The sequence below is a fragment of the Acinonyx jubatus genome, chromosome C2 (genome assembly GCF_027475565.1).
Source record: "Acinonyx jubatus isolate Ajub_Pintada_27869175 chromosome C2, VMU_Ajub_asm_v1.0, whole genome shotgun sequence".
Classification (NCBI taxonomy): domain Eukaryota; kingdom Metazoa; phylum Chordata; class Mammalia; order Carnivora; family Felidae; genus Acinonyx; species Acinonyx jubatus.
The window spans coordinates 22,419,980-22,439,653 of record NC_069384.1 but is presented as its reverse complement, the minus strand read 5'-3'; the positions used below and the strand labels follow the sequence as shown (position 1 = coordinate 22,439,653).

The 19,674-nt window shown below is 34.4% G+C and overlaps 1 protein-coding gene across 3 annotated transcripts in view; it reads left to right on the top strand.

Annotated features, from left to right (window-relative positions):
• Positions 1-19,674, top strand: part of NCAM2 (neural cell adhesion molecule 2) — a 517,977-nt gene that overhangs the window by 478,087 nt on the left and 20,216 nt on the right. For all 3 annotated transcript variants that reach the window (XM_027041783.2, XM_053220659.1, XM_053220660.1), the window contains one exon: positions 14,224-14,428. In XM_027041783.2, coding sequence (XP_026897584.1) covers positions 14,224-14,428 — 205 coding nt within the window. The remainder of the gene's footprint in view (positions 1-14,223; positions 14,429-19,674) is intronic.

The window sequence follows — 19,674 nt, the reverse complement described above, 5'->3', positions numbered from 1 at the left end:
TGGCAACAAACTGAGGATCAGAGAAGCCAAATGACTAGTCATTGACTCTCAGTTTTCCTCTTTGTTTTATCAAACTACACTGAATCTGAGGTGGCATAACTAAATCCCTAGTCTTTATTTATATGGTCTTGTGTCTTTGACCTAGTTCCTTTCATTTCTTCTTGATTGCCTCATAGGAAAAAAGGCCATGTGTTGACTAACCACAGTTCCCTCCAGTAATCATGGTACTTCAACAAGTCAGCTTATCTTTCTTTCTCCAACTCCTACACATGGCTGTTCTCCCATGATCACTGTAATAAACTCTCAGTTTACAACCCTAAAAGGATATCAAGTTAAGTTTAATCACTTTATGATTTTTAAATATTTTCTGAAAGTACTTTATAAAATGGCTTTTTTACATTGTTTGTAGAAATAGGTCATTTTCTATTAATATGAAATATTTTTACCTACTGTCTAATAAAAACTAAAACAGATATTTCCATATCAGCATCTGCCCTTTCCATTTTAAGAAATCAAAATAAATGGCTTCAAAAAAGAATTTTTATAGTGGTCCCATGCTTGCTATTCTACTGATTTCTCATTCATTATTACAAAAAGAAATATTAAAATATTTTAAAATTCATAGTATAATAAATATAGACTTTTTTCCTGCTTAAATATGGTTAACAAGAGTAAAAATTAGCTCCTCAAACTGCCATTTCTGTTTTGAGGAATCTATGAACAATAACTTTCAATTTGCTGTCATTTCTACATAATGTCACCAAGGCTAAGCCAGATAGATATGTTACCTGGAAGGTTAAATGCAAAACTCTCTGATGTTCTTGAAAAATGAAAAGAAAAATATTCTGCTTCCCAGTGCTTATTGGTGGAAAACAGACGAAAATATTTTGGGGTTTTTATATACTAAGCCTGAGACTTACTGTCCCATCAGAGGAAAGTTTATTTAAGGAAATAGAAATATTTCTTTACAGCAAGATCTGGTCTGGTTCATTGGTGGGTCCCATCATACAAAAATAGGAAGTTGAAAATGTTTTAAGACTTTCGCATGTGTTAGTAATCACCTAAGGTGTCATTTTTTTTTTTTTAATGCTTATTTACTTTTAAGAGACAGAGACAGAGACATAAGCAGGGGAGGGGCAGAGAGACTGAGACAGAATCCGAAGGAGGCTCCAGGTTTGAGCTGTCAGAACAGAGGTCAACATGGGGCTCGAATCCACCGACCATGAGATCATGACCTGAGCTCAAGTTGGACACTTAACCGACTGAGCCACCCAGGGCCCCCCTAACATGTCATTTTTTTAAAGTATTAAATGACATAAAAGATTGTGTATTGTGTTTATAGACATTCTCAGTAAATCCAGGCCTGTTAGCCATTCCTTGGAAGATTTTAAAAGTAGGACACTGTATTTTTTTCCTCCATTTTTTTAGATACACTTTACTTTTTAGAAAAGTTTCGGGTTCACACCAAAATTGAGAGAAATCTACAGAATTCTCATATACTGCCTGCCCCAATACATGTATAGCCTCCCCCCCATTATGAACATGGAGAATGGTACATTTGTTACAACCGATGAACTTGGATTGACACCACTGACATCATTTTTACCTAGAGTCCATACATAGTTTGCATTAAGAGTTACTCTTTGTGTTGTCATTATATGGGTTTTGATGAATGCATAATAAAATGTACCCACCATTACAGTATTATACAAAATAGTTTCCTGCCCTAAAATTCCTCTGTATTCTGCCTTTTCATCCCTCTTTCTCTCCTAACCCTTGGGAACCACTGATATTTTTAACTGTCTCGATAGCTTTTCCTTTTCCAGAATGTCATATAGTTGGAATCATATGGTATGTAGCTTATTCAGATTGGTTTCTTTCACTTAGTAATGTGCATTTAAGGTTCTTTCATGTTTTTTTTTTTTTTCATGATGCAATGGCTCATTTCTTTTTAGCATTGAATAATATTACATTGTCTGGATGTACCATTTTATCTATTTACCTAGGGAAGGATATCTTAGATGTGTTTTTAAAATATATTTAAAGTCTGCACTTTTATTTTAGAGTTGAAATATCCTACACAATATATTATTTAGATGCACTAAATATACATGATAAGTGGCCCTACAAGTTTGGCTGTTTAATTATAAAAATGTAACTTGATTTGTTATATAATCCTAATGCAGAAGTTGAAGTCTCTAAAACAATATAGTGAGTGTCTAAAACTGGGCATTTTTCAAAACCGAACGTGATAAATTCCTTGGGAAATAATACCATTCACATTTTTCATTTATTGTCATATATTTATAAAATTCAAAAGTATGTATGTTTAATAATTTCATAATAGATTAAGCATCTCAGAATTTCAACAAAAAATTGTAAAATATTAATTGTAGTTTAATATTTTAAGGGTGACATTCAATTTTGCATTATAGTCTTTAAGAAAAAAGGTATTTTCTATTTTGTGAAGGATTTTACTTTCTCTATATGGAACAGCCTTTTAATATTAACAGAAAATACATTTAGCCAGTTAATAGTTGAACCAAGGAACTAAAATTTAAATTATCCAGTTCCTTAACACTGACTAATGTCTCTTTTGATCTTACTCATTCTAATCAATGAAGCTTCATTTCTTTTGTGCCAATAAAAACCTTCATTATCTTCGTTATCTTAGGAGAAACACCATAAATCACCTTTACCAAAGGAATCTGAATATGTATCATAAGACTTAAACTGCATATAGAAAAAGTATAGAGTTAGTGAGATAAGCATAAATTTGAAAAGTAACAGTTCAAATAAGTAATTATGATGTAAAATATTTTATATCTCTTCATTTCACTTTTTGAGAAGGCTATGTAGCCAGTGGTCTCTGTTCCAACATATGTAACAATTTGAAATGTCAGCTAGATAGGACCATAGGTATTCTGTTGTGCAAAGACTTTAGCTGTTTCACAATTTGCCACGGTTTATCATTGCAACAGATTTATAAGGACACTTAAAAATATGCCTTTCTAAAGTTTTCAGCTATCTGAAACATTTATCAGAAAAGTGCTGTTATATATTAGTTTTTTGCCAATTCTTTTTCAAAATTAGTACGGCTTATTTCTTTAATTCCTTTTCTTAGATTAAAAATATTGCTTTAAGTTTTTCGAAGGACGTGTCAAGTTTCCAACAACACTCCCATAGAAGAATATTAACTTTATATATTAGATTGTTTATTTTTATAGGAAACTCTTTTCAAAACATAAATACTAAGACCTTAGGGGGTATTAGGTAGGTGTTAAAAAAAGTGAAGGTGATGAGCCACTTGCATTGCTATTCCATACAGAATAATTATTCATGATTGTAAATATATATGATAGAAATTATAATATTTATCATATACAGTCTCTATTTTTAAAATATATTAACAGATACTAATTATCTAATGCTAATTCAATCACTAAGCACTTGTTATAGGCTAAGCCTATTTCCTACTTTGGACACCTAGCAGGAGTTGACAAGCCTGTGTGCATTATGGAAATGGGCGTGGAATAAGAAAGGGGGAAGCCTGGACAGACATTCTGAGCCATAATCCCAGGCCACTCTAGCTCCCTCCTGACCATTGCAACAGATTCTGTTTCCTGTCTACAACTCTCTACTATCTTTTGGGAAAAGCTCACTTTTGATGGTGGTGGTGTTTCTCAATTTATTTTGGCTGATCTGTTTATATAGAGAGTTTTATAATTATAAATACCATTTATATAATATACATGTTTACAATTCCCTTCCCATTACTAAATCAAATATCTTTAACTAGCCAACTGCCCTGCCCCAAATCACATAGTAAAAATAGATAAATAAATAAATAATAAATTTTGTGCAGCCTTTTTACCCTACCTTCTCCCAAATAATAATTCCTAGTAGGGATAAGTGATTGAAGGGAAATTTTGATTATCATTGACTATGTGTGTGTGCGTGTGTATGTGTGTGTGTGTATATTTATATATATATATAAATTTTTATACATATATGTGAAAAATAGTTATAAATGTAACAGAACATTTTGACATAATAATCAAAATGACTAAAAAATGGAGACACAGTAGTCAGAAATAGGTGATGTAAAATACAACCTTCACCATCCCCCGCTAAAGATATTTAGTAGTAAGCAATAAACAATCTACATCAATACTGTTTAACTGACTACCTATGAAAGACATGATCACTTTATTAAAATGTACTGAAATAGCTTGAGGATTTAAAACATAAATAACAACAATAGGCTTTGTTAATATATTTGAATAATACCAAAAACTATTGATGAATTTTAATTATACTATTTAAAATCTGAAAACTTCAACCTTTTAATGTGTGGATGCACAAACAGTATTATCAAGGAATAAGAAAGCTAGAAAATCATACAAAAAGGAACTTCCGCATAAGTATTAATGTCTGATATGAACTTTTATAATTTGTTTTTAGATAATTTAAACAGGCCCAATAAGCTCAATACATGTTCCTTTAATACACAGAAAATTACTTTTGTGTGATCCTAAAAATTAAAAATCTGTCAAACTGGTCGCAATGCACTTACAAATAGGGCAATTTCATACAGTTATATACTTCTCTCATCATTATAACCTTATGATTTTTAATATATTTTTAAGGATTTTAAAATTTAAAATCCCAAAATTCTTTCCCCAAAATGCAATTCCTTATAAAAGACTGAAGTCTTCTTTTCACTGATAATAATACTCTTTCATAGCCATCACAAATATTACTAGCACCACATACTTTTTTTTCCTTTACATTGTTCATCGAAAACTGCATGCCAGAAATTACATGTTGTGCCCACACAGTTTTCATTCAGCTAGTTCACTAAGCAGTTAAATATCTGAATAATATGAACTTGAGTGATCTTGAAAAGTTGCTACTAACTGCATTTTGTCAGGAAGCTGAATGATGCAAATGCTTTCTTTATCTCACGAATACTATAAGCTGTCCAAGAGGGAACAAGATTTGACAGAGTAAAAGATTAGAACACAAAAGAAGTACAGTCTTTATTTTAGGGAGGAGGTTTTGATTCACTTAGCAATAATCTTTTGAAAATTTCAATCTTTTTTTTTATTCCAGTGAAGACAAATGTGTCTAAAATGTGCAGAATAACCAGAGCCATAAAAGTAACAACAATGATAACAACAACAAAAAAATCTAATGGTAAAGAGGGCAAATGAATTACAGAAGTGAATACTAAAAAAAAAAATATATATATATATATATTCCAGTGCCCAAACCAAGCAAAAATCAATTTCACCTATCATAGACCATAAGCATTTTTAATAATTCCCTTGCTTTCATTTTTTTAATATCACTCTTAACAAGGATAAATATATATATATATATATATATATATATATATATATATATATGAGAGAGAGAGAACGCTCAGGGGAGAGGGTCAGAGGGGAGGGGGAGGGAGAAAGAGAGAAAGAGAGAGAGAGAGAGAAGGAGGGAGAGAATCCTAAACAGGCTCCATGCCCAGCATTAGTGGGAGCTGGGGCTCAATCCCATAACCCTGTAATCATGACCTGAGCCAAAATCAAGAGTTGGACATTTCACCAACTGAGTCATTCAGGCATCCCAAAAAAGACTTTAATTTGACATACAGAAGTATGGGAATGACCAAAAGATAATTTGCTATATGAAATATGAATAAATAAAGGAATAACATTAAACAGATCATGTTGAGTTCTAGCTACAGTGAAATGCACACCTAAAACCAGAAGAATGGTGGGGTGCCTGGGTGGCTTGGTTGGTTAAGCGTCCAACTTCGGCTCAGGTCATGATCTCATAGTTTGTGAGTTCGAGCCCCGCATCAGGCTCTGTGCTGAGCCCAGAGCCTGGAGCCTGCTCCAGATTTTGTGTCTCCTTCACTCTCTGCCCCTTCCCTGCTCTCTCTCTCTCTCTCCCCTTCAAAAATAAATAAAAACATTAAAAAATTTTTAAAATCAGAAGAATGAAAATGATCTTAAAACTTAGGCCTTAATGAAGACAGTTTATCAAAAGCAGTAATAAAAAAACACATAATTTTTATTTTTATGCATCATCATTCATAAATGTTAGCAATATTCAAATGTTTAAGCTTCTAAAATCTAGGAAAGTTTTGGGTAAAAGTGGAGAAGTTCTAATTTTTTTAAAAAACATACTATAAGCAAATAACAAAAATAAGTTACTATAAACAAATTGAGCATAAAGTAATAAGTATTACAAATGAAATAATAACACATTTGGACAGTTCTTTGGAATTCCCAAACTGCTTTCATAATATGATTCTCAAAGAATATTTTAGCTAGGATATGTGAGAATTATTATGAACATTTTGTCAACAATGAAACAGAATAAAATTGTAATTATGATTTAGATATATCTAATTGTAGTGTGTGAGCAACAAAATGTATGAACAATACATTGCATTGCATTGCACCTTTCAAAGTATAAATATGTTCTAAAATATTACCTGCTAATAATGTAAATGAAAAACATATACCTTAGGAGGGTACATTCCATTTTTTTCAGGGTGTATGGGGAAGTAATTTAAAAAGTGGCTTAGAGGGGACAAAGAATATAAAATCCAATTATAGTTGCTCTTAAGTTTCTGTTTGATTTTTAAATGTGTTTAAATTTATGGAAAATGGTATGTTTAATCCTCCTTGCTGATGCAAAGAATGATGTTCTCCTTCTTTCTAATTAATGCAGTTAAAGGGGTATTAGCCAGACCTTTGAAACCTCGGAAGTTCAAGCCTTTGTTTCAAATAGGGAAATTAAATAGGAATCAAAATGGACTGAATCCATCAATTTGGGACGACCATCAGGCACCATAAATGCAGGAGGCCCATGGTCATGACACAGAAGAGAAATGTGGTTTCTGGAGAAATAGAAATAGTGTAACATTGTACTCAGAAAAGTATCAGTGGTTTTAACATTTCCCTCTTTAATAGTGAATTTTATACTAGGAATAAATCAGAGTCTACTTTTTTTTTTTTTCTATTTGTGATTACACCTATTGAGGTAATCTGAAAGTCATGTTGTTTCGAATGTACAAAAAGATATTTGGAATCAGTTTTTCTAAATACCTAAAATATATAAATATCACATTTATTTATTTATTAATGTTTATTTACTTTTGACAGAGAGAGAGACAGAGCATGAGTGGGGGAAGGTCAGAGAGAGAGGGAGACACAGAATCTGAAACAGGCTCCAGGCTCTGAGCTATCAGCACAGAGTCTGACACGGGGCTCGAACTCACAGACCAAGAGATCATGACCTGAGCTGAAGTTGGATGCTCAACCGACTAAGCCACCCAGGAGCCCTTATAAATATCACATTTATACCTGTATGCCTGATTCCCCATTTAGTTTAACCGAGAGAAGACTATCAAGTCCAAAGACAAATCTTACCTAATGTAGGTTCTGTTTAGCAGATCTAGTATTCACAGTAGGGAATAGAAAGACTTGTAAATGCATAATAAGACATTTCTCTACACAACTCCATAGGGCTGGAAAATATTATTTTCTTTCTTATATTATGTCAAGAAATACAAAAGATTCATCTTTGTGTGTACTAGGGGAATACTGTGATTAGACTTTATTTTCAGTGTCCCCTCATTTTTAAAATTGTGAAGCTTATTAAAAATTTTATATATTTTTTTTTACATTTATTTATTTTTGAGAGACAGAGCGTTGGCAAGGGAGGGGCAGAGAGAGAGGGAGACACAGAATCCAAAGCAAGCTCCAGGCTCCGAACTGTCAGCACAAAGCCCGACACAGGGCTCGAACCCACGAACTGTGAGATCATGACCTGAGCCGAAGTCGGATGCTTAACCGACTGAGCCATCCAGGTGCCCCAAAACATTTTATATCTTTTTTTAAAAAAATATTTTTTTGTTGAACCAGTCTAGGTGCTTGTCTCATTTCTATACTTTTGTTATTTCTGTTACATTTTTTTATTCTTTGTTAATCTGGGGGACCCTAAGGAAAAAATCACAAAACATAAATTTAATTTACCAACTTAAGATCATTTCCAAGTCTGTAAGTGACAGGTGATTTTTGAAAACAGTTTGTCTAACATAAGACAATGAGACACTGTGTGAAATCCTTAGGGATGGTAGTTGGTTTTTAAATTAGTGCAATGCCTTTTTTTTTAAAGGATATATTACCCTAGAGTGTGCCTTCTACAATACAAGATTACCACAACTCTAGTGAAAGCCCTTACTATTAAACCTATGCCATTGTTAATATAAAAACCTTAATCTTTTGTTCTTTATGTTTTGTGGAATTCGGTGAATGAAATTAAAGTTTAGGAACTTATGCTTCATAGTAAAAAAGGACTTAAAAGGCTGTATAATAAGCCTAAAGGTTTATGTTAATATTTATTAGTTCTATTTTAGTATATACATCAGGAAACCCATCTAGTTCTGCACTAAGTTAGCAGGCACTTACTGAAAGTTTGTGAAGCATAAATGGTTTGATAGTCCTTTTTTTTTTAAATTATGCAACCACAAAATCTTTAGACAATCCAGATGTCTGATTTTACAGTAACTGACCATTGTGGCTCAGATGGAGTCCAACTGCAGAAAGAGGCCTCCTCCTCTTTTCCCATAGCACATAGGACATGTACATGTAAACATGTACGTGCATAGAATACACCTAGATTTTCCATAAATCACGTGATGTTTGACAATGAGTTTCCTGAACAGGATGAGGAAAGAACACATAAACAGGAGACAAGTAGATCTCCTGAAATTGTAGGAGGATATTGCACCTAGCAAGGTTATGAGAAACACCCAAAATGGATGTTGAATGTCTTCTTGTTTTTCATACTTAAACTGTTTACTTACTGATATTTAGGAATATCTCTTATGAAAATAGCCACCACTCTTCTGGGAGCAAAAATGAAATTTCCATTTTTAAGACTTTTTAATTAAAATTTTTTTTCTTCATGTCTATATTATCTTTCCAACTCTGAAAACCACTTTCAATCCATTTGGAGATTATATGTAGACACAGAGAAATATTTAAATAAAATAGTAAACTATTTAAGGAGTCAAAAACCAAGGCTAGTTGTGTGAATATAGTATACTCCTTCTTGAAAAACTAGTATTATCAAATCTAATAAATTTCATGGAAATTAATTCAGTGTTTTAGTAGTGAGTTAATTTCTACAATAGACACATGCAGACAGACATGCATGTGATAAATTTAAAATGCAGTTCTTTTTTTTTTCTAATTTTAACACTTTGATTTTATGTTTTTATTGCAAGTTGGACGTGAGTACATAAAGGTCTGGGGACTTATAGTGATTCACCTGTACAATTTCTAGATTTCACAGGAAGGAAGGGTAGCTGAGAGGAAAGTTATAGAAATTCAGTTAGACCATTTCTAATATTCACTTTGATAAAATATATACCAAAAAATAGATGTTTAAATTTTATAATTCTTAAATTACTTATTAAATTCTAATATAAAATTAGAATAGAAAAAGGGTTTTTTTTTTTCAAAGAGCAATACAAAATGATCACTAAAAAGAGACCTAATAGCAGGAATATGTAAATAGATGATTTCCCTTGTGTATCATTTAAATAGTTGTTCCTCCTCTAGCACTGTAAGGGGAAATGGACATTTTCTGGAAGGAAACTACACACTTTAATTTAATCTCTATATTTTATTCCTCTCCTGATTATTTGATGATGAATATACAACATCAATCTAACACAGGTATAAACGATATAAAACCTGAATCTAAATGGTCTTCGTACTGATCTAATAGCAAAGGTTATCCAATGACTCTGGCCACTGTACTCGCTCAATTTTCTTATCTGTAAAGTAGAGCTGAAAACATTGTTTTCCTATGTGATGGAGTAAAAAAAATGATCATAAAAATACCATGTATGATAAAGCACATGTATAGGTATTCTGGAAAGCTAAAAAAGAAGAGTTGAATTTAAAACACTTTAGGGGCGCCTGGGTGGCTGAGTTGGTTAAGCTTCTGACTCTTGATTCTGACTCTTGATTCAGCTTGGTTGTGATTTTGAGGTGGTGAGTTCCAGCCCCACACAGACTCTGCGCTGACAGCATGGAGCCTGCTTGAGATTCTCCCTCTTTCTCTGTTCTTCCCCCACTCGTACTCTCTCTGTCATTCTCAAAATAAACTTAAAAAAAAAATAAAAAACTATAACCCTTTAAATGATTGTTATGCTCAGTTTCTGTTGGTTAAATAATTAAAACTATAATTAATTTGTTTAAAATTTTTTAACGTTTATTCATTTTGAGACAAAGAGAGACAGAGCACGAATGGGGGAGGGGCAGAGAGAGAGGGAGACACAGAATCAGAAGCAGGCTCCAGGCTCCGAGCCATCAGCCCAGAGCCCGACGAGGGTCTCGAACTCACGGACCGCGAGATCGTGACCTGAGCTGAAGTCGGACGCTCAACCGACTGAGCCACCCAGGCGCCCCAAAACTATAATTAATTTAAAAAGAAATAATTTTCTGTATGTTACTGGGAAAATAAGTCATTGCTAATCCCCAAATCCTAGAGATGTAATTTTACATATGGTCATGATTTTGTCTGTGAAAAAGCTGAAGACAAATAAACTTCCACACCAGAGTAAATAGGTGGCAGAAAAAATAAAAATAAAAACATTAGAAAATTTAACTTTCATAGTTATTGTAGCCTAATCTCATGGGATGTGAGAAAGTATTAGCATTTAAATATATTCATAAGCCAATTAAAAAAACACAGCTTTCAAAAGAAAATATTATTATATTACACATATTATTATATATTACATATATTACAAATATTATATATATATAATATACATTATTCCAAAGAAAATATTATATATTACATAAACCCACTTGATGTCCATCCTATCCTCTGCAACGACAAAAAAAAATTTGGTTTTCCATAAAAATAACTTCCAGTAACCTTCAAAAATTTTAATCATAAGTTTAAAAGGTATAGTTTTGTTTCCCTAGAAAAAAAGTAATAGCTATTTTAGCATCAATATTCCTTTACCATAAGGTGCTTTACAAATATGTTTCTAAGAGCTTTTCTAAAGATAGAAATGAAGCAGATCAATATACTGGTTTAATGCTAAAAAGATCACAAATAAAATATTTATCATTTAAAAGCTAACTAGCCAAATCTACGGGGAAAAAAATGTGACTGTATTCTCAAGAGAATAGTGGTTAATAAGCGATAGTATCCCACCTTAGGCTGCTGATAAAAGAAATATGTTTACAGACTAATTTAACTTTATTTTTAAAAAATTTTTAATGTGCATTTATTTGGAGAGAGAAGGAGAGAGAGTGCGCTAGCAGGGGAGGGGCAGAGAGAGGAAGCGAGAGAAAGAATCCCAAGCAGGCTCTGTGCTGCCAGCTCAGAGCCCGACACTGGGCTCAAACTCACGAACCGCAAGGTCATGACCTGAGCCAAAATCATGAGTCGGATGCTTACCTGATTGAGCCACCCAGCCGCCCCAGACTAATTTCACTTTAGATGGTCTATTTTTTCCCCCAAAATCTCATTTCTTTAGAATTTTAAAATAGCAAAATAGTAGTGGTAGTAGTCATGTTGCCAATACTTGTTAAATTTTTACCTAGTGCTGGGCAGTTAATGTTAGATGTATTAAGTACATTAATATATTCGTAACAGTCTTTTCCAAAAACCTTGAGACCTAGTTTGTGATTACTGCTGTTTCCGTAACCGTACTCATTTGAATAAAGTGGCATCTCAGCCTCAGAGAAGTTAGCTGCCTCACCCAGGGATGTACAGCCGTATGTGATGGACCCCAGGTTTAGTGCATTGGTGTGAAAAAGCCAGTCTTTTCATACCTAAAAAAGGTAAATGAAGATTTAGTAGATAGATCATCATTGTTCTGTGGGATTTATTGCCTAGAGCCTTTCTGCACGTGAGAAGAACCTAACTAAAGTGGAAAAAGAGTGACCTTGAGCCAATATATCCATAGGGGCTCATGCTCAATCAGACACGTTATTTTTCAACTCATATTTTCTGAGCTTTGGTTGATGAATCACATAAAGCATAGCAAAATGAACTCCTACGGTTTTTGAAAAAAAATTGTCCTTATATGTAATCAAAAAAGTTCATAGGTGAATTGTCTTTATTATACTCTAATTGTACATTTCAGGTAAGAATCATTTACATTTGAAAATGGATAATGGAAGAAAATGTGTAACATGATTTTTTCATTGTTTCATTTTTCATTGTTGTTTTCATATGTTTCAAGAAAGCATAGTTTGCTTAATATATTATTTTTATAGCATGAGACACTTTTTTTAAAAAATCTTGCATATAGCCCTATTTTTGAAAATTGATAAATAATATTTAGAATCTCACTCTCCATATTTATATTGGAAACTTTGCGGGAAAAACAAAAACAAAAACACGAATTTCCCTTGGCTCAAAAATGCTTTGCTCCCTTTAGTCTTTCCTCAAAGTGGTTTCATGTAATAAGAGAATAGTTCTGTGGAAACTACTAATTTCTCTGGATCTTAGTTAGCTAGCTCAGTTTTCCTAAACCATCACTACCTACATAGTTAGTGTTAAAATTTGGTGGGTGAAGAAGATTCTGAAAATGGCATGGAAAAATTATTTTTCCTCCAACACAATTATGTGTTTGTTACTGTTTCTCTTTATCAGAAATAAAAGAACTATGATAAAAATTATACTTTTCTTGGGCATGAGAGGTGCAATTTGCTGATTCAATACTTAAGGAATTCTCATCTGCGACTTCATGGAGATGCTTAAAAGTACCTACATGTTCTAGCACAGGTGAACTGCACAGTCACCTGGGGAAAATGCCAAGAATCAAATCAAAAACAGAATTAACTTTTTATATAATGTGTATTCCCTGAAGGAAGAAAAAAAAGATTAAATACATGTAGTTGTGAGGCTCAGTCATTCTGCAGAAAAATAAACCAGGATTCAGACAGGTGTGCCATAATTCAGTACCAACTTGATTCAAAATAAGAACAATCATAGTGATTCTGTTAAAATAAAACTTCTTTAGGTCATTATTAAAATATTACAACCTAATTTTTAAAACCATGACTTAGAAAAACTTTGTTTTACATGTGTGTTTTTTTCCAAAGTGCTTTTCACAAAACCAAGTCTGTCCCTGTGCGTTATTTGCATTCCACACCACTCACGTATTTAACATGTCATTATGCTACTGAGGAGTAAATGTGTTTTATCATTAAAACAGATCGTTGTAATTTTATAATGTTATGTAAGCAAATGCTAACATAATTGTGCTGATTCATTTTGAATAAGTCTCTAAAATTGTCTTGTGACAATCTTATTTTCCCTCCAGGTAACACACAGTATGACCAGTTTAATCTGTTTCCATTGTGCTTATTTGTGTCCCAATACGGTTATAACTGCGTAGTCTACCCTCATATTCAACTACAGGCATGAAACACTTGATTCATTGTCACCACCACTGCTCTCCTTGCTATTTCTACTCTGTCCGTCAGCGTATTTCATCCTAGTCCCCTTCACCTTTTTCATGGACGCTGGCTGTACGACATTCAGGAATTCCTGCAACCGCATGCCAAGGAAGAATGACTCCCGTCTTCCCCTACCTTCCCATGTTATATTCCAGAAAGGTCATAAGTACAATAGCTCTGTAAAATGTTGCCTCTAATCTAATATGATTTGTTAAAATATTAACTGAAAAAATACAAGTAAGCCATTTATTCTAAGATGATGATTTTCAAAGTATTCACAAACAGATATTTTAAAATGTATTCTCTGTCAAAACAAAGTGCTTTGAGCACACAGAATTTGCAAGTTTAAGACTTAAAGCTAAAATAATTCCATATGGAACATTTATTTAACCCTCTCTTACAGTTAGGGATGTGATAAAATTCATTATCTTCCTCTGAGGAAATCAAAAAGTACATTGGAAAGAAGAGTTACTTGAGATGTTTTTTTTTTAACCTAAATAAAGTTTGAAAAAATATTTCAAATCATTAACATGTCAGTTGCTTAAAATATTGTTTGAACGCCGGAGAATGGTTCCCAACAATTATGAAATTGAAACCTGCCAGTGACTATCACTTTTTCCTGTCTCTTTGGTTATGATTAATTTTCAACATAACTGTCTAAACTTTTCTGATTTGGAGCTTTGTAAAAGTTTTGTTTTTGTTTTTTTTTAAGATACACTTTTTAATGGTCTTGGGCTTGGAGCAGTCATCGGCCTGGGAGTTGCGGCACTCTTGCTAATCCTGGTGGTAACAGACGTCAGCTGTTTCTTCATCCGACAATGCGGGTTATTGATGTGCATCACGAGGAGAATGTGCGGGAAGAAAAGTGGCTCCAGTGGGAAAAGTAAAGAACTCGAAGAAGGAAAAGCAGCATACCTGTGAGTATCAGACATTTGCACCGAATTCCATTCCACAAATGCTACAATCGAGCTTGAATACTTCATGCAGTGACTTTGTTTTCCAAGTGAAGAGCTTGACCATAAGACTGTTGGACACTGTAGTGTCTGCTTTCTGATCTTAAACGACCTTCAATATGACATGTGATAGAGCCAAATGCTTTTGAAAACAGACTATTAAAATTTTCTTTAAATGGGGTCCACGCAAAAAAATAGATGATTTAAATACAGATAGAAAAAATAAATAACTATGGATAGAAAGATACATAATGGTACAAATGCATGTGTGATTTCTTCCACCATTGTTCAGTTTATGTTGAATAAAAGAAGGACATCAACAGCAAAAACGTGGTTAAACTGAGTAAAATCATAAATTATGACAATTCCTACAAGTGTATGAAGTGACTCCGTAGAGGTTTCCAGATTGTCTGTATAGAAATATTCTATGTGCCATGCAATACATTATTGCAGATTCTGAATTTACTCTCAAGTTTTGATCAAAAGATGATTATATGTTAGAATTCGGAGCTCTCTGAGGCATCTCAAACAATTAGACAGAATATAAATTCCACGAAAATACACAGAGCTGAATACTGTAGACTCCTTTGAATAGGACTGAATACATGACTGTACTCCTGAATATAAGCCTCCTTTGTCATGTAAAAGAGCAACAAAGAGATTTTAATACTTTTGTTTTGTTTTGTTTTGTTTTGTTTTGTGTGTCTTTTGATAGCTTTGTATCTAATTTAAAAAGTACAAAAGGCTAGTGAAAAAAGACATTGGAGAGGGCCACCCGGATGGCTCAGTTGGTTTAGAACCCAGCTTTGGTCCAGGTCATGACCTCATGGGTTCTTGAGTTCAAATCCCACATTGGGCTCTCTGCTGTCAGCCCGGAGCCCGCTTTGGATCTTCTGTTTCTCTCTCTCTGTCTGGGACCTCCCCGCTCAGGCACTTTCTCTCTCTCTCAAAAATAGATAAAAAGAAAATTAAAAATAAAAAGGAAATAGGCACACTCACATATAAACACACAATGTTTATGTGTAGATATAGGTGTATTTGTATACATATACATATGTGTGTATATTAAACCCAGCAATCAAAAATAAGCATTCTTAAGAATTAGCATTTGCTTTACTTTTTAAACTTACAGTTTTTCTGTATATGGTTTTCTAATAATTCATTATGAATATTTTTAAACAGACAAAAGAGGTGAAAGAATTTTATAGCAAACACCCATTTAGCAACCACTTGGGTTCTACAGAAATAGTTTATTATATTTCTCTTATTACGTATTTTTCGATCCTTTATCCATTATTTTCTTTTTCCCTTTCAGAATACATCAGTACACTTAGCCCTTACACAATGCAACTTGCCTATCATTGCATACCAATTTTATGTAAGATTTGCATAACACAAAATGCACAAAATGTTCCCTTAACGAATTTTAACAAATGTTTATATCTGTATAACTCAAGACTTATCAATTTCAGAAACTTAGCATCATCCTCAAAATTTCTGGGACCCCTGGGTGGCTTAGTTGGTTAAGTGTCTGACTCTTGATTTCAGCCCAGGTCATGATCTCTTGGTTTGTGAGATGGAGTTCCATGTGGGGCTCTGCACTGACAGCATGGAACCTGCTTGGGATTCTCTCTCTTTCTCTTTGCCCCTCCCCCACTCACTCACACTTGCTAGCTCACTTCCTCTCTGTCTCTCAAAATAAATAAACTTAAATTTTTTTTTCTCTCATGCTTTTACCCAGACAGCACATACTACCCCACCCCTGCCCAGGCAATTACTATTCTGATGTTTTCACCATAAATAATTTGTAGCTGTTATAGAACTTGATATAAATGGATTCCTGTAATATTTACTCTTATGTGTCTGGCTTGTTTCATTCAGCATCACATTTTAGGATTCATTCATGGTGTTACGTTTTTCAGTAATTCATTTCTTTTTAAAGTTGAGTTATTTCTGGGGTACCTGGGTGGCTTAGTTGGTTAAGTGCCCAACTTTGACTCAGGCCATGATCTCACAGTTTGTGAGTTCAAGCCCCCCACCAGGCTCTGTGCTGACAGCTTGGAGCATGGAGCCTGCTTCTGATTCGGTGTCTCTCTCTGTCTTTGCTCTTACCCTGCTTGCGCTCTATCTCTCTCTTTCTCTCAAAAATAAACATTAAAAAAATTAAAGTTGAATTATTTCTATTTGTTTTTCTTTTTTTTATTTTATTTTATTTATTTACTTTTTTTTTATATATGAAATTTATTGTCAAATTGGTTTCCATACAACACCCAGTGCTCATCCCAAAAGGTGCCCTCCTCAATACCCATCACTCACCCTCCCCTCCCCCCCACCCCCCATCAACCCTCAGTTTGTTCTCAGTTTTTAACAGTCTCTTATGCTTTGGCTCTCTCCCACTCTAACCTCTTTTATTTTTTTTTCCTTCCCCTCCCCCATGGGTTCCTGTTAAGTTTCTCAGGATCCACATAAGAGTGAAACCATATGGTATCTGTCTTTCTCTGTATGGCTTATTTCACTTAGCATCACATTCTCCAGTTCCATCCACGTTGCTACAAAAGGCCATGTTTCATTTTTTGTCATTGCCACATAGTATTCCATTGTGTATATAAACCACAATTTCTTTTATCCATTCATCAGTTGATGGACATTTAGGCTCTTTCCATACTTTGGCTATTGTTGAGAGTGCTGCTATGAACATTGGGGTACAAGTGCCCCTATGCATCAGTACTCCTGTATCCCTTGGATAAATTCCTAGCAGTGCTATTGCTGGGTCATAGGGTAGGTCTATTCTTAATTTTCTGAGGAACCTCCACACTGCTTTCCAGAGCGGCTGCACCAATTTGCCTTCCCACCAACAGTGCAAGAGGGTTCCCATTTCTCCACATCCTCTCCAGCATCTATAGTCTCCTGATTTGTTCATTTTGGCCACTCTGACTGGTGTGAGGTGATACCTGAGTGTGGTTTTGATTTGTATTTCCCTGATAAGGAGCGACGTTGAACATCTTTTCATGTGCCTGTTGGCCATCCGGATGTCTTCTTTAGAGAAGTGTCCATTCATGTTTTCTGCCCATTTCTTCACTGGGTTATTTGCTTTTCGGGTGTGGAGTTTGGTGAGCTCTTTATAGATTTTGGATAGTAGCCCTTTGTCCGATATGTCATTTGCAAATATCTTTTCCCATTCCGTTGGCTGCCTTTTAGTTTTGTTGGTTGTTTCCTTTGCTGTGCAGAAGATTTTTATCTTCATAAGGTCCCAGTAATTCACTTTTGCTTTTAATTCCCTTGCCTTTGGGGATGTGTCGAGTAAGAGATTGCTACGGCTGAGGTCAGAGAGGTCTTTTCCTGCTTTCTCCTCTAAGGTTTTGATGGTTTCCTGTCTCACATTCAGGTCCTTTATCCATTTTGAGTTTATTTTTGTGAATGGTGTGAGAAAGTGGTCTAGTTTCAACCTTCTGCATGTTGCTGTCCAGTTCTCCCAGCACCATTTGTTAAAGAGACTGTCTTTTTTCCATTGGATGTTCTTTCCTGCTTTGTCAAAGATGAGTTGGCCATACGTTTGTGGGTCTAGTTCTGGGGTTTCTATTCTATTCCATTGGTCTATGTGTCTGTTTTTGTGCCAATACCATGCTGTCTTGATGATGACAGCTTTGTAGTAGAGGCTAAAGTCTGGGATTGTGATGCCTCCTGCTTTGGTCTTCTTCAAAATTACTTTGGCTATTCGGGGCCTTTTGTGGTTCCATATGAATTTTAGGATTGCTTGTTCTAGTTTCGAGAAGAATGCTGGTGCAATTTTGATTGGGATTGCATTGAATGTGTAGATAGCTTTGGGTAGTATTGACATTTTGACAATATTTATTCTTCCAATCCATGAGCAGGGAATGTCTTTCCATTTCTTTATAACTTCTTCAATTACCTTCATAAGCTTTCTATAGTTTTCAGCATACAGATCTTTTACATCTTTGGTTAGATTTATTCCTAGGTATTTTATGCTTCTTGGTGCAATTGTGAATGGGATCCGTTTCTTTATTTGTCTTTCTGTTGCTTCATTGTTAGTGTATAAGAATGCAACTGATTTCTGTACATTGATTTTGTATCCTGCAACTTTGCTGAATTCATGTGTCAGTTCTAGCAGACTTTTGGTGGAGTCTATCGGATTTTCCATGTATAATATCATGTCATCTGCAAAAAGCGAAAGCTTGACTTCATCTTTGCCAATTTTGATGCCTTTGATTTCCTTTTGTTGTCTGATTGCTGATGCTAGAACTTCCAGCACTATGTTAAACAACAGCGGTGAGAGTGGGCATCCCTGTCGTGTTCCTGATCTCAGGGAAAAAGCTCTCAGTTTTTCCCCGTTGAGGATGATGTTAGCTGTGGGCTTTTCATAAATGGCTTTTATGATCTTTAAGTATGTTCCTTCTATCCCGACTTTCTCAAGGGTTTTTATTAAGAAAGGGTGCTGGATTTTGTCAAAGGCCTTTTCTGCATCGATTGACAGGATCATATGGTTCTTCTCTTTTTTTTTGTTAATGTGATGTATCACGTTGATTGATTTGCAAATGTTGAACCAGCCCTGCATCCCAGGAATGAATCCCACTTGATCATGGTGAATAATTCTTTTTATATGCCGTTGAATTCGATTTGCTAGTATCTTATTGAGAATTTTTGCATTCATATTCATCAGGGATATTGGCCTGTAGTTCTCTTTTTTTACTGGGTCTCTGTCTGGTTTAGGAATCAAAGTGATACTGGCTTCATAGAATGAGTCTGGAAGTTTTCCTTCCCTTTCTATTTCTTGGAATAGCTTGAGAAGGATAGGTATTCTCTCTGCTTTAAACGTCTGGTAGAACTCCCCTGGGAAGCCATCTGGTCCTGGACTCTTATTTGTTGGGAGATTTTTGATAACCGATTCAATTTCTTCGCTGGTTATGGGTCTGTTCAAGCTTTCTATTTCCTCCTGATTGAGTTTTGGAAGCGTGTGGGTGTTCAGGAATTTGTCCATTTCTTCCAGGTTGTCCAATTTGTTGGCATATAATTTTTCATAGTATTCCCTGATAATTGTTTGTATCTCTGAGGGATTGGTTGTAATAATTCCATTTTCATTCATGATTTTATCTCTTTGGGTCATCTCCCTTTTCTTTTTGAGAAGCCTGGCTAGAGGTTTGTCAATTTTGTTTATTTTTTCAAAAAACCAACTCTTGGTTTCGTTGATCTGC